The sequence below is a fragment of the Neophocaena asiaeorientalis genome, unplaced genomic scaffold (assembly GCF_003031525.2).
Source record: "Neophocaena asiaeorientalis asiaeorientalis breed wild unplaced genomic scaffold, Neophocaena_asiaeorientalis_V1.1 scaffold30, whole genome shotgun sequence".
NCBI lineage: Eukaryota > Metazoa > Chordata > Mammalia > Artiodactyla > Phocoenidae > Neophocaena > Neophocaena asiaeorientalis.
In genome coordinates, this window is record NW_020174923.1 from 4,976,780 (window position 1) to 4,995,804 (window position 19,025).

General features: G+C 53.7%; 1 protein-coding gene across 5 annotated transcripts in view; it reads right to left on the reverse strand.

The window, feature by feature from the left end:
- Positions 1-2,756: 2,756 nt before the first annotated feature.
- Positions 2,757-19,025, reverse strand: part of SLC39A11 (solute carrier family 39 member 11) — a 423,926-nt gene continuing 407,657 nt past the window's right edge. For all 5 annotated transcript variants that reach the window (XM_024760939.1, XM_024760936.1, XM_024760937.1 and 2 more), the window contains 3 exons: positions 8,424-8,522; positions 5,656-5,814; positions 2,757-4,422 (listed from right to left, as the gene is read on the reverse strand). In XM_024760939.1, the coding sequence (XP_024616707.1) occupies positions 4,344-4,422; positions 5,656-5,814; positions 8,424-8,522 (337 nt within the window). In that variant the 3' untranslated portion in view covers positions 2,757-4,343. The remainder of the gene's footprint in view (positions 4,423-5,655; positions 5,815-8,423; positions 8,523-19,025) is intronic.

Consider the following 19,025-nt stretch of genomic DNA (forward strand, 5'->3'; position numbering starts at 1 on the left):
GATCCTCCGCGCTGCGCCCCGGGAACGCGCGGCCGCGCTGGGAGCGCACCTGCGGGCAGGCCAGTCGGGCCCAAGACAGTAGCCAGGCGGAGATGACCCGAGAGCTGGGGAACCCGCGCCTCTGGAAGACCCTGCCGCAGGGCCGATCCCGAGTGCTGTAAACACAGAAGATCGGTGCCTTTCGTATGTGTAATCATACCCCAATTTAAAAGGAAAAAAAAGGCGAACAGCCCCTGGGCTCCCATTTAGCCACCTTTCACGGATTCAACCAACTTTTGTGGAAGGTGGAGGTGTGCAGGATGTTGCATCAAGAAAGCCCTAAGGAGAGGGGTCGGGAAGTCAATTTGGGCATCTTCCGCGCAAAGCAGAAACGACTCTGCCGCTGCCCAGCGCCACCCTGGCGAGTAAGACTCCTGGACCTCCCCGGCCTCGCTGTTCAAGTGCGGTTATAATATAGAAGTCAAGGAGGACTCAAGGAGATGATGAGGGCGGGAAGCACCCTGCCTGGCGCAGTCTAACCAACGGCCTTCCGGTCCCACCGTCAGCACGGCAGGATGAGAATGTCCCCAGAGAAGATCCAGACGCCCATACCTTCCCCCACTTCCCTTCCCCACGTCCCATACCAGTCCCCTGGGATGAGTCAAGGTGTCCATCAAAGGCAAAGTCTTGAGGGAATGAGATGTTTCTGCCATCAGACAGTCAGGGATCTGAGAGACGAGAGGCAGTCCTGGTAAGTGGTGCTAGCAGCTTTAAAAAAAGACAGTTTCCAAGTGACTGAGAGAGGACAGACTGCTGAGCCTAGTTTACCAATGGCTCTGCTGATATGCCGGCCCCATCTGTGGTGTTAGAGTTCCACTGAGGGTAGCAGGTGAAGAGAAGACCTCCCAGTGGGGAGAATTCTAAGCACACATTTCTATGTCCGCTTTGCCTGGAAGGAAAGATGATTTGATGCAAGAAGCTACACCAGCTTATGAACTGCGACAAATGGTCTGGCCAAATGGTCAAGCACTGGAAAGAAGCAAGATTAGAGGTCTGGTGACAGAGACGTTTGGGGAGGCAGAGATGGCTGCGCCCCTCAGGAAAGGGCAAGTGTGGAAATAATTGTCCCTCGAGTGAAAGGTCACCCATAGTCTCTACTGCGGAGGAGACTCTTACTAAGTAAGTGGCCAAGCCTATCTACAAATGACAGTTTCTTTCCCCGGGGACATCGTTGCCTTCTCAACTGATTCAAGAATAAAAGTGGCCATGTTGCCAAAGATGGAACAATGCATGGATTCAACCACTTGGCTGTCCATCATCCGTCAGACCTGGCCAATGAGTGCACATAGGATCGGTGATTGACCCCTGAACCCGGATACTGATGACACTCCAATGGTCCCACACACTGCTTGGCTGCAGACTGATTACTTTGGACCTCTTCCGTTATGGAAGAGGCAGGCTCATATGTCTGGATTTAGAATAGCCTTCCTGTCCGTCCTATCATCGTGGCATCCTATAACATTAGTTCTGACCAAGGGATTCACTCTACAGTCAAACAGGGGAGGCAACAAGCAGATATCCTTGGAATTTGATCCCACCGTCCAGAAACAATCATCTGTTTTGAACTGTGACACGAATTAATAAAGATTTGGTTTTATGACTAGCTAGGAGACAGTATCTAATGAGGTGGAGCTACTGTTGGCTAAGATGGGTGTTTGTTCAGAATGAGTATTCAACATGTGGTGTTATTTCTCCCGTAGCCAGATTAGGCAGGTCTGGAAGAAGGGAGAGTGGGGATGGTGCCACCCCCATTTTACCAAATGACACACTCTCTTCAACGTTGGGCTCCACCTGGTTAAGACTGTTTGAATCCAAGAAGGGAGTGTTCCACCACTGGGCAGCTAGCCACTGGGGGAAAGGGGAATTCTGAAGTTTCGGGACAGCTCCGTTATCTAAGCAGGAAGTTTTGTTTGTTTGTTTTTGTTTTTAAGACAAAACCGAAGAATTAAAGTATATGTAGATGTCGAACAGCAAAACAGTGAGGCTGTCATAAACTTACTTTTTTCTTCTTTTGGCTCTCCACCATCTGAACTCATTCCCCAAACTGGCAAATCCATTATTATGTGAGTCTTAATAAGAGGACAAGACCGGTTAGTTCCTGGGCACAGGATCTAAACTCTGCCAGCTAGATGGTCCTGCCCTGCTCAGAACGCTGAACGTGAAGCCAGGACACAGAGAATCAGGGTCACTTTAGAGCTCCTTCCCATGGTGGTGATGGCAGCAGTCTGAGTAATGGTCCAGTTTCGAGGGACCACGGCATTCCAAATCAAGCTGTTTTTGAGATGCGATTGGGCCATAGTCCCAGACCTCTATAGTTTTCTTGGATCCAACCCATTTTCAAGCCCGATTCTCTATAGATCCTATTAGCTCCCTGATAACCTTCCATTAAATTCTTTGCCTAAGTAAGCTGGAGTTGGATGCTGTTGTCTGCAACCATGAATCTAGCTAGCCCTTCTCGTGTGCACTCCTTCCTTTGCTTCTCCTGGTGTTGGGTAGGGTAGATACTAGGACTGCCTTTGCTTCTCCTGGTGTTGGGTAGGGTAGATACTAGGACTGCCTTTGCTTCTCCTGGTGTTGGGTAGGGTAGATACTAGGACTGCCTTTGCTTCTCCTGGTGTTGGGTAGGGTAGATACTAGGACTAACTTTAGTTAGCTCTTATATGATCAACCCTGGAAAGAAGCAGCCTTTTGAAAAGGACTGGACGTAGCACAGGTCATCCACAACAATATCCCCTTTATTGGTATTAATCACAGTTATGAGGTCTTGTCCATCAGAAAGAAGTCTGCATTATATAGAACGACATACAAAGACATAAAAATACCCATACGCCAACCACCAAACCAACGAATCTCCACCAATCAAACCTCTGAATGTGTCTTCAATTTTGATCATCAGTGCTCCGGAAGAACGAACATAGATCTAGCGTAGGGTTATAGGGCATTCCCAGAACAGAGTATTCACCCTTGGCAGCAATGAGACATGTAAACGCAGGGCAGGCATTGATCACACACTGTCTGAATACCTGCCTCCTGGGCTGCCTGCCTTGTCAGCAGAGCCCACTCAAGGTCCCAAAGGCTCCTATGACCAGTGAGGACGGCAGGCCTGAGCTATGTTGGAAGCAGACAAGTTATGTCACCCCTGATGGAGAAGCTGTGTGGATAAGGGAGTAGTCTCGTTCAAGTCATTCTTTAGGGCCATTTTAGAATGATGATTTGTCTCAAGTTTACTTTAAAAGGGAAATGTTAAAAATACCTCTTCGTTTCCTACCCCTTTTCCTTTCTTATCCTGAGCTCTCTGGCCAAAATCCAGCACAGCAGCTTAAGAGCTCTGGGTCACGTTGTAAGTTACCGAATAGTCAACAGAGAAGGACCCAGTGCAGATTCCAAATGTCTTTCGTTCACTTAAATGAGCTTAAGTGGCTCCCTCCGTAGGTAAATGAAGGGGTTGAGTTCTAGCAGTCTGCTGGTGTCCCCAAGTCTCTTAGAAAAATGAAGCCTATAAGCTTATCAAAACACATGTCTAGGGGACTTGGAAACCACGGCAAACCGGTTTGCTCTTGGAATCCAGAGAGAGCAGAGGTCTCTGATCAAAGCTCCACCCTGTCCTCTTTTCACAGGGCTCACTGTGTGTTCACAGTCGTCCTAATTCCCTTAACTTCAATAGTGTCAATCTTTGCCTAAAAAAAGAGAGAGAGAGAAAGACTAGCTGCTTTTCTTCCCTTTGTCTGTGTCTCACCCCATGCAGCCTCCCCCTCGGGGGAGGCAGAAGAAAGTATGTTCCTCCTTGGGCCTTGGGAAGTAGGTTGCTTTGTCCACGATGCTGCTGTTCGAGTCTTGATGGACAGAGGATCAACGGTAAAAGATCGGGAAGGACAGACAAGAGCTGTCCTGGCCACTCTGCTCTGAGTCACTAGGCAAAGATGCTTGGGAGACCTCTCTCTTGGGAGCTTGCTTCTGTAGGTGACCTTGAGGAGTTGCCATTGAGTCCAGTGAGGGAGACCAAAGGTGCAAAAGCAGAGACTTCCCTGATCTGTAGGTCCTTGGTTTTCCCACCGAAGAAAGAGTCCAAGTAGTGGCCAAGCAAAAATCTGTAGTTCCGTGACTACCGGAAATTCCAAATAAAACCACTAACTCCCTTAAAAGAAAACTAAAAATTGTCATGATCAGAGTCAATCAGGGTAATGAGACAAAAAGGAGAGAAAGGAAAAACGTTTTGATGTGAAGAAAGAGGCTGTGGTCCTGAAGAAGCCAATCCTGGCTGTTTCCTCGTGCTGCCTTTCCTGGGGTCCGAGGCACTTCAGCAACTAGCCCAGACCAACATCCAACGACATCATCACCACAAAACCCAGGATGGAGGCCCAGGATGCCAGTTTCCCGTTACCACTAGGAGGGAAGAAAAGGAAGACTTTGATGCACTGCGGGACAGCGTCCAGGCTGAAAGCATCCTCCACAATGTCCAGTTCCAAGAGGAATACGTTACTACCGTTAATAATAATAATATTGACTTGGGATTAACAGATGCACTACTATTTATAAAATAAACAAGGACCTACTATATAGCACAGAGAACTATATTCGGTATCTTGTAATAACCTATAACGGAAAAGAATCGGAAAAAGAATATCTATCTATGTATAATGGAATCACTTTCCTGTACCCGTGAAACTAACACGACATTGTAAATTAACTACGCTTCAATAAATAGTAAGTATCATTTATTGGGGCTTACTATATATATGCCAGGCAAACTGACTAACTCATGTAATACCAAAGGATAAACACATGAAATCAGTACTATTATTACCCTCATTTTATTCTGGGGAAACTGAGGCATAGAGAAGTAAGTAACTTACTCAAGGTCACCCATCATGGCTCTGCAATCCATGCTTGAATAATAAAAAGCAGCGATGATTTCCTGCAGATATTATATAATCTGACCTTGAACACTAGCCTCAAAATCATTCTTCTATAAAAACCAAAACGAAACAAAGAGAGGAATCCTCCATCCCCAACACTTGGCCTATAGCTAGACAATGAGAACCTGAATGAATAGCTGTGGTCAACATTTAAGAGCTCACTTCTCCCTCATTCCAGCCCCAGAAAAATCTAAAGAGAGAGAGAGAGAGAATATAAGAAAATAATAGTCTGTTTCATTGGGGGTGGAGGGCAGGGCATGTATGCCACTGCCTAATATGACCTGGTCTGACTCTCCACCCACCTGCCCGTTATTCCTCTTTTAGAGAACCTGAATGAATAGCTGTGGTCAACATTTAAGAGCTCACTTCTCCCTCATTCCAGCCCCAGAAAAATCTAAAGAGAGAGAGAGAGAGAATATAAGAAAATAATAGTCTGTTTCATTGGGGGTGGAGGGCAGGGCATGTATGCCACTGCCTAATATGACCTGGTCTGACTCTTCACCCACCTGCCCGTTATTCCTCTTTTAGTTTCAAAGAACACAGTTGGGGGCGCAGGGCGGTGAGGATGATCTTGGGAAGGGGCTGGAAGGGGTGGGAGTAAAGAACAGAGTAGCAAGTAAAGACAGGGCAGATCTAGAGGTAGGGGCCAGCCGGGCTGGGACAGAGACAAGGACAGATGGGGGAGGGGAAGCTCTCCCACCTGATGTGGGCTTCGGGGATGATGTCATCCATGATCACATAGACCATGGCGCCGGCAGCAAAGGCCAGAGCATAGGGCAGGATGGGCTCCGCCAGCACCACGGCAAAGGCACCAAAGACCCCAGCCAGAGGCTCCACCATGCCGCTGAGCTGCCCGTACCTAAGGAGAGAACAGAGACAACGTCCCGCCGCGGGGAGGGTCAAGCAGACGCAGGCATGCCCAGACTGCTGACTCAGTTCTAGAAAACGATGCCTTGTCTTCCACATCAGATCGGCATGGCAGTGCCAAAGCACTTTGCTGGTTTTTGTTTGTTTGTACACCACCTCTGTCTCCTTTCCCAGCTCCCTATTACAGAGTTCCAGGAGACACCCCTCCCAGGTTTACTTTAGAGTTTTAAGTTTTCCACATGGTCCTTTGACTGAGATATAATTCACATACCAAGTGGCGCACCCAATTAACGCGTGCAGTTCAGGGGGTTCTAGTATGTTCACAAGGCTGTGCAACCATTTCACCATCTAATTCCAGAACGTTTTCATTATCCCGAAAAAGAAACCCCACACCCACTGGCAGCCACGCCCCACTCCTCCCTCCCACCAGACCCTGGCAACCACTAATCTGCTTTTTGTCTCCAGGGACTTGCCTCTTGCAGACATTTCCTATAAATGGAGTCATACAAGAGGGGATCCTTTTTACTGGCTTGTTTCACTTAGCATCCTGTTTTCTAGGTGCACCCACGTTGTAAAAACTGTCAGTACTTCACTCCTTTGATGACTGCATAATATCCCACTGTGTGGATACACCACATGTTATATACCCATTCACTGGCTGATGGCTACATTGTCTTCTGAAGGATAGGACACTTGACTAGGAGTGGTATGGACATTTCCCAAGGACAGCTGTGCCTGGTATCTTTGGGGGTTCCGGCCACAACGGCACCCCTTCTGAAGGAGCTGTACCCACCTACCTCTGCCAACAAGGTGGACCTACCTGGCCATGTATATAGTGAGGGCCTGGCCCCACTACCCTCCATCTTGGATTAAGGTGAGATTTCTCCTTTCAAAAACTCCCTTTATTTGAGCTAGTGAGAGTGGTTTTCTATAGGATGAAATCACATGAGCCCCGATTAAAACAGCAGCCCACATGAGCCCTGAGAATTCAGTGCCAGGAGGTAAGCCAGTACCTGAACCCCACGGCTAAGCCCTACCGCCAAGAGACTCCTGTACAGGCTGGACACCAATAGACAAGGTGCTGGGACATCTTTCCCACTGTTCCTTGCTGTGGGCACTTGGCAAGATATTATTGGCTCCGAGCCTCAGTCCCTTCATCTGTAAAATGGGGGTGAGAGAAAACTTCCCCTCCATTCCTCCGCAGATGACAGGATAGGACTGTGAACTCCCACCTCCCCCCGCTTCTTCCTGGCCAGGAGCAGATGGTGGGCACGGGGGAAGACACTGTTTGCACTGCAGCATACTCCAAGGGGCCACTGCTTCCCGGCTCTGTGCTCACATGCACGGGCCCGCAGACTCTGCAGCTCTTGAGTGTGTCCAGTTAAACAAACACTTTAATCTCAGGGTCTGGACACTGACCACAGATACCCCCCTCCCCTCCCCTCCTTGCCCCTGGAGTCTCTCCTGTATGAGATGGCAGTCACGGCTTCTGGGCTCACAGAACTCACATTTGAAAAAAATTTCCAGGGCCATGTTTCTCTGCCCTTCCCCCGAAACCTCTATTCTGTAGTCTCCAGCAATGGAGAAAGAGATGACACAGGATGGAACTAAAATGATTTAAGTATATGCAAAAACTTGTAAGTCACAAGGCCCTATAAAATGGAAGGCTTTTTTTTTTTTTTTTGCAGTACGTGGGCCTCTCACCGCTGTGGCCTCTCCCGTTGCGGAGCACAGGCTCCGGACGCGCAGGCCCAGAGGCCGTGGCTCACGGGCCCAGCCGCTCCGCGGCATGTGGGATCTTCCCGGACCGGGGCACGAACCTGTGGCCCCTGCATCGGCAGGCGGACCCTCAACCACTGCGCCACCAGGGAAGCCCTGGAAGGCGTTTTTTGACTGTTGTTATGAGCAGCCCTTGAGTGCTCTCAGCGTACATTCTAGAGCAGCGGCTCCTTCAATAAAGAGGTGTTCTGAGGCTCAGAGTCCTGAGTTGAGGGGCAGAAGAGCCTGCAGCAGCCTTGGCATCACCGCCTGATGAGCCGGCTGGCTGACACTCGGGGCCATGATCCCCTCCTCTGAAACCTGGGGCCTTACCTTACAGGTCACTGAAAACGTAAAATTAGGGAATGGACTTGAAAGCCCTTTGGGGGCTATGAAAACGCAAAGCGCGAGCACCACAGCTTCACCTGCCCAGATGCTGTTCACATAATCCTGGTCTTCGCTGTGACCAGGGTCATGGCGGGAGCTAATGTGATGACTCTTGAGGACAGGCTGCGGTGAGTGAGCCTCCTTAGGGCATATGGGACATGGAGAGTGGACACAGGGTCTGCCTTGCTTCTCCCCACCCGAGAGAGAGAGAAAACCCCACCCAGAGTGGGCGTGTCTATCCCTGGAGGGGTTCTGAAAATAGGAACCACGGGCTGAAGGTCAAGAGGTGAGTTTCTGGAGGCTTCTCCCAGCTCTGGGGGTGCAGCATTCAACCAGGTTGTTGGCGTTTCCAGAAGCTTCAGATTCACTTCCAGGCCAGAAGAAGTTGCTCTTGCCCGCAGGAGGACTGCTCTGAGCTCCACATCGGACCCGACCCTGGGCGTCTGGAGCACTTACCAGAAGGCTCTCCAGGTGGAGAATCCAGCCCCTCGCAGTGGGAGGCTGACAGCAAGGCCCTCCGGGAAATTCTGGATCCCAATTCCAATGGCTAAATTCCTGAAAGACCAAGAAGGCACGTGAAGGCGGATGTCCAGAACGGAGCGCCCACACGGACGGGGCCACCGCCCAATGCCCTCCTATGGTATCAGAGGCCCCAGTGCATCCCTGTGACAGGTGAGGGAAGGGGAAAGCTCAGGGCACGCGTGCAGGTGAACACAAGGAGGAAGGGGACACAGATCCTCCCCGCTTCACGCTGTCCTTGGTCCCTGGAGATGCTCCACGTTTACGGACCTTACAGCACGGCGGGGAGCACACAGACTGGGTGTTAGGATAACCCAAGTTCTGCCACTTAGCCGCACGACTCTGCACAAATCATCGAACTTCTACACCTCAGATCTAACGTGCAGGGGGTCACGTGGGGGTACTAACTTCAACCATGAAGGACTGCTGTCACCCAGGGGCCTGATTTCATGCCTATGAAGTCCCTAGCACATATGAGGTGTTCAGCACTTTTGGGGTTCCATTCCGTTACGGCATAGAGATGGAGAGATCACGTTTTGTCCAGAAGCAACTTCAGAAATGGGACGAGGAAGTACGGATGCACACTCTGATGGAGACACAGATCTGGGGCTGGGCTGGGCTTCCCCACGGGCTGTCTGCATGCTGGTCTGGCACTGGCACTGGACTTCCTGGGGCCCCTGGGGAGCTCACGGTGACCCTCTGCCCTCCTGCCTCTGCAGGACACTTAGGGGCTGGGCTCTGTGAATTGGTCACTTAGTCGGAGCCAAGCCTCGAGAGCCTGCCTTGCAGGCAAACCAGGTATTGGAGTACAAGGGAAGGAGAAACAGGAAGAGACGGGGACAAAAGCGATACATGACCCCCCAGGGAGGTCCCCAGGCGCGCACATAAATTAAGAACCCTCATTCCCCGCGCAGCAAACTACCATGACTGAACTGCACGTCCATTGGTAGAGGAAGGAAAGGGAAGATGGGAAGGAAACAGGGTCAGTCTGAAGGCAACAGGAAGGCAGTTTTAGGGTATCTCCCAAGACGAGATTCTACCTTGGCTGGACAGGTCCACGAGGACTCACCTGGTCACTAAGGATCTCAAGGGCATGACATGTGGCTGCCACTTGGCAAGCAATGCTGGAATGTGGCCTGAGGGAGTTGTGGATGGATTAGATAGAAAAGGGAAACTCCACTGTCACTTGGCTTTCCGGTCAATGTGCTCACGTCCGGCTACCTTGCTGCCAACAGGAATCCGCCCATCAGCTCTGGACAGCGGCCAGGGAGTGCTGTCGACCAGCAGCCAGCTCCACCCTGGCCTCCTTGCCCACTCACCTACCCCACGATCCTGGGACAGGGACACGCTTCCATTAGGCCACGGGCTCCTGCCCTACCTCCGGCAGAGAATACCTACGATAATCCCCAGCGTTTAGTATTTCATCTCCTTTTTGTTTGAGGGCCTGAAACTCAGCCTGTGTTTTCTTTTATTCCCCCAACTCACGCATGCATCCTTCATACGGGACTCATAGCTCCAGACACCTTGGGAGGAGGGAGCCTCCACCTGGGAGCTGCCAGGTCAAGGAGACTCTTAGGAAGATCCTGACCCTTCCAGAATCTTGGACTTACATTTATCTTGCACGGGCTTCCTTTAATCAACCCTCATCCTGTCCCTTCTGGACAACTTCACGATGCTTCCCCTGAACATCCACCCACCAGCGCATCAAAGTGACGATGAGCATCTGAAAAATTATTATTAGTCTTTTGATAAAGGAACTGTTCTGGTGGCTTAGGGCTGACAGAGTCATTGAGCGTGGCCCCCCAAAGCCAGGTCAAACTCTTCATAAGATGAAGTGGGCAGACAGGAAGACACCCCACCTGGCACGTCCACAAAGGGCCCCTGGCGGTACCGCTCAGTGGGCGCTGACCTTCCCCCGCAAGGTTACTGGCATCCTTGCCTACGTTACCTAAGGCAGCTCTCTCCTTTTACTTCTTAGAGAGGAAGGGGTTCAGACATGCTCTGACCTCATCCCAGGAGCCAGAGGACAGCAAACAGGGCCAGTAAGTAAATATTTTAGGCTTTGCGGGCCATCGGGTCTCTGTTGCAACTATTCAGCTCTGTCACTGCAGTGGGAGAGCAGCCAATATGTAAAGAAAAGTGCATGGCTGAGTTCCAATAAAACTTTATTTATAAAAGCAGGTCGGGGGCTGGATTAGGCCCACGGGCTGCAGAGTTGGCAGACTCCTGCCCTAATGCCTGAGGGGTACAGAAAGATCCGACAAGACGGAACCACAACCCTGGGCCGTGAGCCCCCCGTACTGCCCCGAGGTCCTCGCCGCCTGGCACACAGTAAAGTTTGGGCTTTGCAGTTCGTCTTCTTGTGTTCGACTCCTGGGCCCACGATATGTTGGCGTGCTACCTTCCATTCCCCCTGCCGTGAAATTCAAAGAACAATACAACCCCCGGCATCCCAGGGTTGCCAGGGTGATGCCCTGGGATGGGCCCTCCAAAGCCCTTGGCACACAGGAGCTGGCGTGTCCTGAGAACCTAATCAGAGTCTACTGTGAGGTGGAGGTGAGCGTCATCACTAAGGTTCCAGTGTGAGCTGATGACAGGAGGGGTGACAGAGAATGGGACTGTAGGACAGTCAGGGTCAACAAGAGAACTGACTCAGCTTCAGGAAGCAGGGCTGGGCCAGGGTGGGGCTGACCCCTTTCCGGCCGGGAGGTCTTTCCAAGAACTCACAGGTCCCCTTTCCGAGACGGGCTGAGTACTTGCCGCCCCGAGTCAAGACTCATGCCCTTGCAAAGTCCTGCATCAGACAGATCTGACTTTGGCCCACCTGTGCTCACATCCCCACCAGCACTGGTTCATTTGTTCTTGTTGACACTGCTGTGAGACATTTACACCCCTTGTAAGCTTGGACAGGCCAAGTGTACCTCCCTGGAGAGCCGCTGTGAACGTGAAGGTCTTTCTGATACCGGGCTCCCTGCGTGCTGCTGGCCGGTCGGCTCACGGGGCACAGAAACCTCCAGGAGCCCCGGACTCATGATTGCCCTGGGCGGGCATCCTTCCCCTGGTCACCTCCGGGGTCCATCCCCGCTGAGACCCAGGAAGTGCCCAGAGACGGATCCTCCCCTTGGCACAGAAAGGACATGAGCTGCTGGGAGGGCTTACGAGGCACTTTGATGAGCTTGGACTTGACTGTCCTGCTGCCTTTCTGAGTATGGACGTCCTCAGTGGATGACGAGCCTAGGGGGTCGCCCCTGGGTGACCCTTGAGATTTTGTCCAAGGCAGAAGTACCTCTGCCAGGTGAGGGCTGGGAGTGAACCTTGGCCCACACCTTCTCCACGGCAGCCCAGATCCGCCCCGATTTCACAGGAGACAACGAGAGTAGGAGAAATTAGACAGGGTCCAGAGAGAAATCTGGCTTGTGATTTTTAGGCAAAAGCTACTGTTCTGCTCCTTTGCTTTTTAAATAGGCAGATGTGCAAGGCGGTGAGGCCTGCTGGCCAGCTAGGCTTCCTCCCTTTCTGAGTCCCTAACCATCACTCCCCAGCCAGTCTAAAGGGCAGGGTGAAAGGGTCGAGAGTGTCCTTTCTTGCCTCAGAAGGCCCGAGTGGGGCTGGGGGCTGGTTTGGGGGTCAGAGTCAAGAGTCTCGCCTCTTCTCACCTGCTGGGTCCCGGGTCTAGGAATCCAAACCCAGCTTTGGGTCACTTTGTCCAGCCTTACTCAAGTTACAGGACCCTGAGAAGTGTGCTCCCACCAGCCCTGGGCAGGAATACAGCCTCTTCTAGAGGCTTCTGCTGTCACTTTCATAGCCCAAGCTGACCCTGAGCTCCTGTTCCAGGAGTGGGGAGCCTTTGAAATATATTTCTGGTGATGGAGTGAACCTTAAGGGCGAATCCTTGCCAATGTTTCACTAGCCCCTGCCCTACCTTCTTGACCGACCCTCACAGCGGCGCCTTTCTCCTCCAAACCTTTTCACTATCTCTTCACTGTCCCCCAAATGGCTGAGCGGATACAACCAGCTCCTTGACTTTTTGCAAAGGTCCAAGGTTTCTTTCAACGAGGAAGGTCAAGGTGTCTGTCCAGGTCTTCCATCCCTCGTCTGACAGCACTATACAGCTGATTCGCTGTCCAAAGCCATCGCCTGTCCCCCGTGTCCACAGGCAGGCACACGACTCGCCCCAGACCGAACCGGGAGGGAGCTGCCGCCCCGTGTCGCCAGTGAGTCGGAGGTGGGGTCCCCCGTTCAAAGTCCTTGCCATGACTTGGGACGGATGGCAGCCATCCGCTGGGCGGGCTCTGGAACCTCCTTGCATCCCGCCCGGGAGCCGCCATCCTGATAAGCAGCACAGAAACCCCACTCTTCTACGCCTGGTGAGCCACGTCCCCTGGGCCCTGCCCCCGCTCTGGCACGGGGCTGCCAGCCCAGCCAGGTGCCACACCCTCGGGATCCTGCCAGCCAGCCTTTCTCAGCAGGGCGTCGCCTCGCTGGGCGACCGTGGAATCTCTCCTGAGTGCACCTGGGCTCCTCCAGCCCACAGCAAGGGCTGGACTGCAGCTTCTCTGCCCTTCCCACCTTCGTATATGTCCCTTTTGCACACACACGCCAGTGCATCACGTTCCCTTGGCCTCCGTGTGCTCTGCATCTGTGGGGGTGACCCCACGGAAGGGTTCAGTCCCCTCCACACCCTCTATTCTGCTCTGCCACTTGCATCAGCTCAGGAAATCGAATGAAACCCCCTGGGTATTCCGATGAGCTGCGGCGCCAGGCAGCGTGCCTGCAGGTTTTAGGAGCGTGATGACCGCGCCGAGGACCACTGGCCCAAGAAGTTATCAGAGGGGTTGAGGATGAGGGCGGTGGCCACACCCACCTCCAACTCAGGAGCCCCTGCCCTGCTACCTGACACCCACCAAGGGAGCATCCCAGGGCCGGCCCCTGCTGGGAGCCGAGGACACCAGCGGCCACTTGTGACTGAGTCAGGTGGCCTGCAGACTAGGTCGGGGCGCTGGAGAGGATCCTGGGAAACCGCAGGAGCATCAAAGTGGAGGGTGACTGGGGACACGGGACATACCAACAAAAGTGACAGGGGGGTAACGCCCCATGTGTCCAGGTGCGAAGCAGCAGCAGTGAGGCCGGGCTCAGGGTGGCAGGGCTGGTCCCTCGGAAGCCCGAACTCAGAGCTGACTCAGGAGCGGGGGGGCCTAGACTGGCTGCCAGGGGTGGGCGCGCAGCCTCCACGGGCGCTGGGCGTGCAGGACGCTCCAGGCGCGCTCACCCCCTCCTGCAGCCCCACTGTGCTCCCCCCGTGGCCTCCACGCCTACGGACACCCTGCCCCTGCCGGCATCCCCAGGGCTCTCCCGTCCATCATTTACACCTGGGAAGGGAAAGCCCGAATGAGAGGCTTCTTTTCCAGGATGGGCTATGAAGATTCCAAACAGGATTCAGAAGCAACAGGAACAAAGACGCAGACATAGAGGATGGGCTTGAGGACACGGGGAGGGGGAAGGGGAAGCTGGGACGAAGTGAGAGAATGGCATGGACGTATATACACTATATACACTACCAAATGTACAGTAGGTAGCTAGTGGGAAGCAGCCGCATAGCACAGGGAGATCAGCTCGGTGCTTTGTGACCACCTAGAGGGGTGGGATAGGGAGGGTGGGAGGGAGGGAGACGACCTGGCCCTTCGGAAGACGCGAGGCCCCTGCCTCCTGGGTTTTGTTCTTTTGGGCAGGGGAGCAAAGACACCGTGACCAGTCCGGACCTCAGCAAGTCAGTGGCAGGGAGAGGGAAGTGGGAACGAAGGGTTCTTTAAGAAAGAAACCACAGGCTGTCCCTGACAGGGTCCCTGCCCTTTGGTGACAAGTCAAGCTCCACGGTGACCTGCTCCCCAGGACTTAAGGGAGCAACAAGGGAGGGAATCCTGTGAGAAGGGCCGGGAAAGGCCAGGAAAGGCTAGTCTATGGGAGAACGGGGCCGGGGCAGGGGGTGGGTGGGGAGAGCAAGTGGAGGGGAAAGAGGGCAAGGAGGAGGGAGGGTTAAGGGCCAGGGGTCATGGGGCAGTGGTGGGGGGTGATGGCTCCTGGAGGCTGGGCTGCACGTGCAGGGGCTCTGGGTAGGTGAGCCCAGGGTCTGTCCAGAAGGGTTACCTCTGCAGAGGAGCTGGATTTGGCTTGGACTCTTCACACTTCTCTTTTCCTCTCCCTTAAGAACCTGAATTTTCTAGGAGGGGCAGACCCAGTCCAGCTGTTTTTAAAGTTCATTTCCTAAGAGTCTTTTTTTTTTTTTTTTTTTTTAACATGCCAAGATGTAAGAGAGAATGGCAGGAAGGAAGAAGACAAAACCTCACTCTCCTCTGACCCGGGGGAGGGGTGAGCAGCCACGTACCACCCCCACACACGCTGTCCACAGCGTAAGCAAATGTGTGGAAGTCAGGACTCTCTGACTGCAGTCTGAGTTTTGTGATGGTAACTGGGGTGCCCAACTGCCCCGGTTTCCTGGGACACTGGACGTTCGGTGTTGAAACGGGGGACGCCTGGGGCCAACTGGGATGAGGTCGGTCATCCTTGGAAGCCCCCAGAAGCCTGCTGGGTGGCAGAAGCAAACTTGGGTGAGAATTTTAATTTGCCGCAGAGGACGTGCACACAATCTTGGAAGCTGAGCAGATGTTGTGTTGTTGTTGTCGTTTTCCACTATCCAACGCTTCTGATGGTCTAACGCACGTTCCAACCGCTCCTGGACCCCTCAGATACATCTCCCTCCAGCCCTCACCAGCCCCAAGAGCGTCAGGTCGGTCCACAATGAGTGTGGCCCTCTGTCGCCGGGCATGGCGCGGGCAGGAGAGGTTGGCCTCCCTGCAGTGACAAGCAGCAAGCACGCTGCTCTCCGTCTGGGGTAGGGGCACAAGGGGACTGGTCAGCCTGCTTGGGGCTAGAAGGCAGCTGAAAACCCCGGGGCTGGGGGGACCTGGAGGGGGCAGGGAAGGCACGGGGCTCACCCCCAGGTACTGCCTCTCTGCAGAAAGAATGGGCTGGGCCCACGGGGGGTACCAAGGAGGCACAGGCGGGGCGGCGGGCACTCACGCCCCAGTCTGGATGCAAGGGCGCAAGCCAGAGCCCCAGGGTGCCCCTCCACTGCCTCTCGTATTCCTTGCTCTCCCAGCCTGTGGGGGCAGATGGCCAGGGCCTCTGAGGTGCAATGCTGGTCCTCCGGGCTGCCAGCTTGGGCGGGGTGGTGCTACCCACCCTCACCTTCAGATACCAGTCTTCCCAAGAGGTGGGCGACAGGAAGGAAGGCCGTCCCAGTGGGCAGGTGCTTCTGCTTTTTCTAAGAGGCCTGACCCCCTTTCCCTCCAGGGGCTGCCTTCCCCGCTCCTGCCCCACCTCAGAGTTAAAAGTCACCCAGGCTACAGGGCCTTCCGAGTTCCCTTGTTCAGCACCTTCTTTGTTAGTAGACAACAAAAGCACAGAGAAGTTCAAGGTCTTTGCAGGCAGTGTCACTTGCCTGCATCCCCAGGTGCACCGCTGAGACCCGGCGCGTTGCGTCTGCTTTTACTCCTAAATCGGGCTCTTCTGCGGATGGGGGATGGTCTCTGTGAAACGCCGTGGGGCAGAGCTCACAGCCCAGAGTGGACGCTCCTTAAATGGCAGCTTGCGTGAAAACTGCCCGAGGCTCCTGAATGAGCCGGACACTCAGGCCCCTAGGTCCCCGCAGCCTGGTGGCCTTTCCGACCTCAGGCGAATTTCTCCTCCAACTCATGCTTCCCACCCTTCCAGATTCTGTGACCTCCGGGTCAGAACCAAGGCTGGCAATAGCAGCTGGCAGCCAGGGGGAACTCTCTTCTCAGGAGTGACCCCAGAATCCAGCACTGAGCCCCAGCCATGTGTGAGAGCTCACGCGGCACACGAAGATGTTGGGAAGGGCCCCCATCTTCAAGGGGTTTACCACCTAATAGCGGGTGAAGAAACCCACCTACGAATGACTGCAGGACAGCACAGAGCTTGCCAAAGGCCATAAGAGAAGCACAGAGCCTACAGGGAGGAAGGTGATCCGGGAATCCTTCCTGGAGAAGGTGGCACTCAAGATGGACTTTGAAGGGTGGGGAGCCTTTCGATAGCTAGAGAGAGATGGGGAGATGCTTCTGCTACAGGAAGAAGCGACGATGGAAGCAGCAGTGTGAGATGCTAGGGCAGGGCAGTCCAGGCCTGCCCTTGTCTCCCCTTCCCTGATTTAAAACCAACGCATGAACAAGAGCAGAAGATGCTTTGGAGTCAAAGCCCGTCTCTCCTTGGCGTCATCTCCTAAGAACCTTTCCTGTGCACAGCTGAGTCTGCCGGCTTTTCAGGACAAGTGCTAAATGCCCCAGCTCCACCCCAGGGGTCTCTGCAAGGCCAAGTATGAGGCTGCATCCCAGGAGTCTACACCCATCTTTGGAGACCGACCCCTGTGCTGAATGAGACCCTTGAAGGGGGTTCCCTTGAAATCCATGCCTTAGCCATATCCACTCAAGCCTTTCACTTAAGAATGTCTCCAAGGGACTTCCCTGGCGGCCCAGCAGTTAAGAAGCCGCGCTTCCACTGCAGGGGGCATGGGTTCGATCCCTGGTCAGGGAACTAAGATGCCACACAGCCAGGAAAAAAAAAAAAAGAATGTATGTCTCGGGCGGGCCTTGAGCTCGGGGAAAGCTTTCAGCGAGGGTCGGCAGCAGCACAAAGCCTGTGCTGGGAGCAGCACAGATCCCACTGCAACAACCTGCGGCGGAAACCAGCTTCTCTTTTGTTACCGCGCCCGTCAGAGAGAGACTAAGGTCCTCCGGCTGGAATAAGAGTGATGATAGTCATGTCTGCCGTTTACGGAGTGTGACTAAGTTTCAGGCGTGGTTGGAAGCATTTTACATGCAGCAACACGCCTCACCCCTCGCCACCACCTCCTAAGTCTTTCCTACCATCATTATCCCCATTTTACAGATGGGGAAGGTGATGCACAAGGTTCAGCAACTTGTCTCCAGGGCTACCCAGCTGGGAAGTGACAGAGGGTCCTCTTAACCGCTACTCTATAAGCCTCGGGTCCTCTGGGCCTCACACGGACCCATCAAAGCATCGTGGACACAGACGGTTACCTGGGCTCAAAGCCCCAGCAGAGAACCAGGTGCTGCCTCGTGCGTGCTGGACCAGTGAGCGGAGGCTCTGGCCCACTCTGGTAGACAGGAGAGAAGGCCAGGGGGGGCAGATGTTAACAAGTGGCCTCCGGGGTTAATGGGGTCAGAACATCCTATCTACAGCAGGCTTCTTGACATTGCCACTGTTGACATTTTGGACCAGTTCACTCTTTGTTGTGAGGGCCCGTCTTGTGCATTGTAGGATGTCTAGCAGCATCCCTGGCCTCTACTCACTAGATGCCAGTAGCATCCTTCTGGGGGGGACAACCAAAAACATCTCCAGACATTGCAAGATGTCCCCTGGTTAAGAACAATTGACCCAGAGTAAGCAAGAGTTTAGGTGAGATATTTGCTTCCGCAGCAAATATCTGAACACGGGAAACTGCTCAGACTGAACGAGAAAAGCATCTGATCTTGTGCATCTTATCTGAGAATTTCTAGGCTCAGTGGAGTCGAGTTTTCTAGGGAGCTTAGCTCAAGCAAGACAGATTCCTGGGATTCAAGGTAAAAACAACAGCTGAGAGCCACCAGGCCTCTGCTCCCTTGTTCCAAAGGCAGTAGCTTCAGAAACCCAATGTTGCACAATTCTGGGAGCACACTGTGTTCTTGGTGAATGGCACCCCCTGGAGTTGTGCGGTGGGACATTCCTGCTGGAACCCCAAGCACAGCTTATGCTCAGCGTAGGGGTTAGTTCTGGGGTTGGAGGTGAGGCGTCCTGGGGAGGTGGTAGAGAGAGTCCTGGTTTTCTCTGAAAATTGGCAAGTGAGCGTCCTTGCAACCCGCAGCCTGGCTCTCCAGGCTACGTTCTCTGGCCGGCTGAGTGTGAAAGGAGCTTGGTGTATTCCTGACAAGACCTGCTTCACCTCGGCTTTCAGATCCTCCCATGAGCCATGAGCGTGTGTGTTCTTGCGTGGCAGGCCCTTACATACTGTTTTGATTGTTATCATCCTGCCATGAAAGGCCTGATTGTTCAGGCTCTGCGGTGACATCACCGGCTTCCCACTCGAGCAGCTTGCTGAGGTGTTTGACGAGCGTGTAGGTGGGAAGGGGCTGGGTGCTCCCCGCAGGGCTGCCTGGCCCTACCTGCTCAGTGGAGCTGGCTTAGCACGCAAGGGATCTTCCCCCACCCCTTCTTTCTGTTCTGGGAGGCTTACTGCCACGGGCTGGAAAGATGAGACGACCCATGGGTTCCCTTCAAGTCCGCCGCCCTCCCCAACGTGGGCGGGGAGCAGCCCCAGGAAGTCAAGCCACAAGGCAGGGTGGTGTCTGCGGGTGACTCAGGCCACCTCTGTGCACTTCTCCTTGTCAGAAAGCAGAGAAGCCTACAGACAGCTAGGGGGTCTCTAGGTCCCCGAGGGATGCCCTGGGGACCTTGACCTGCTAAGTA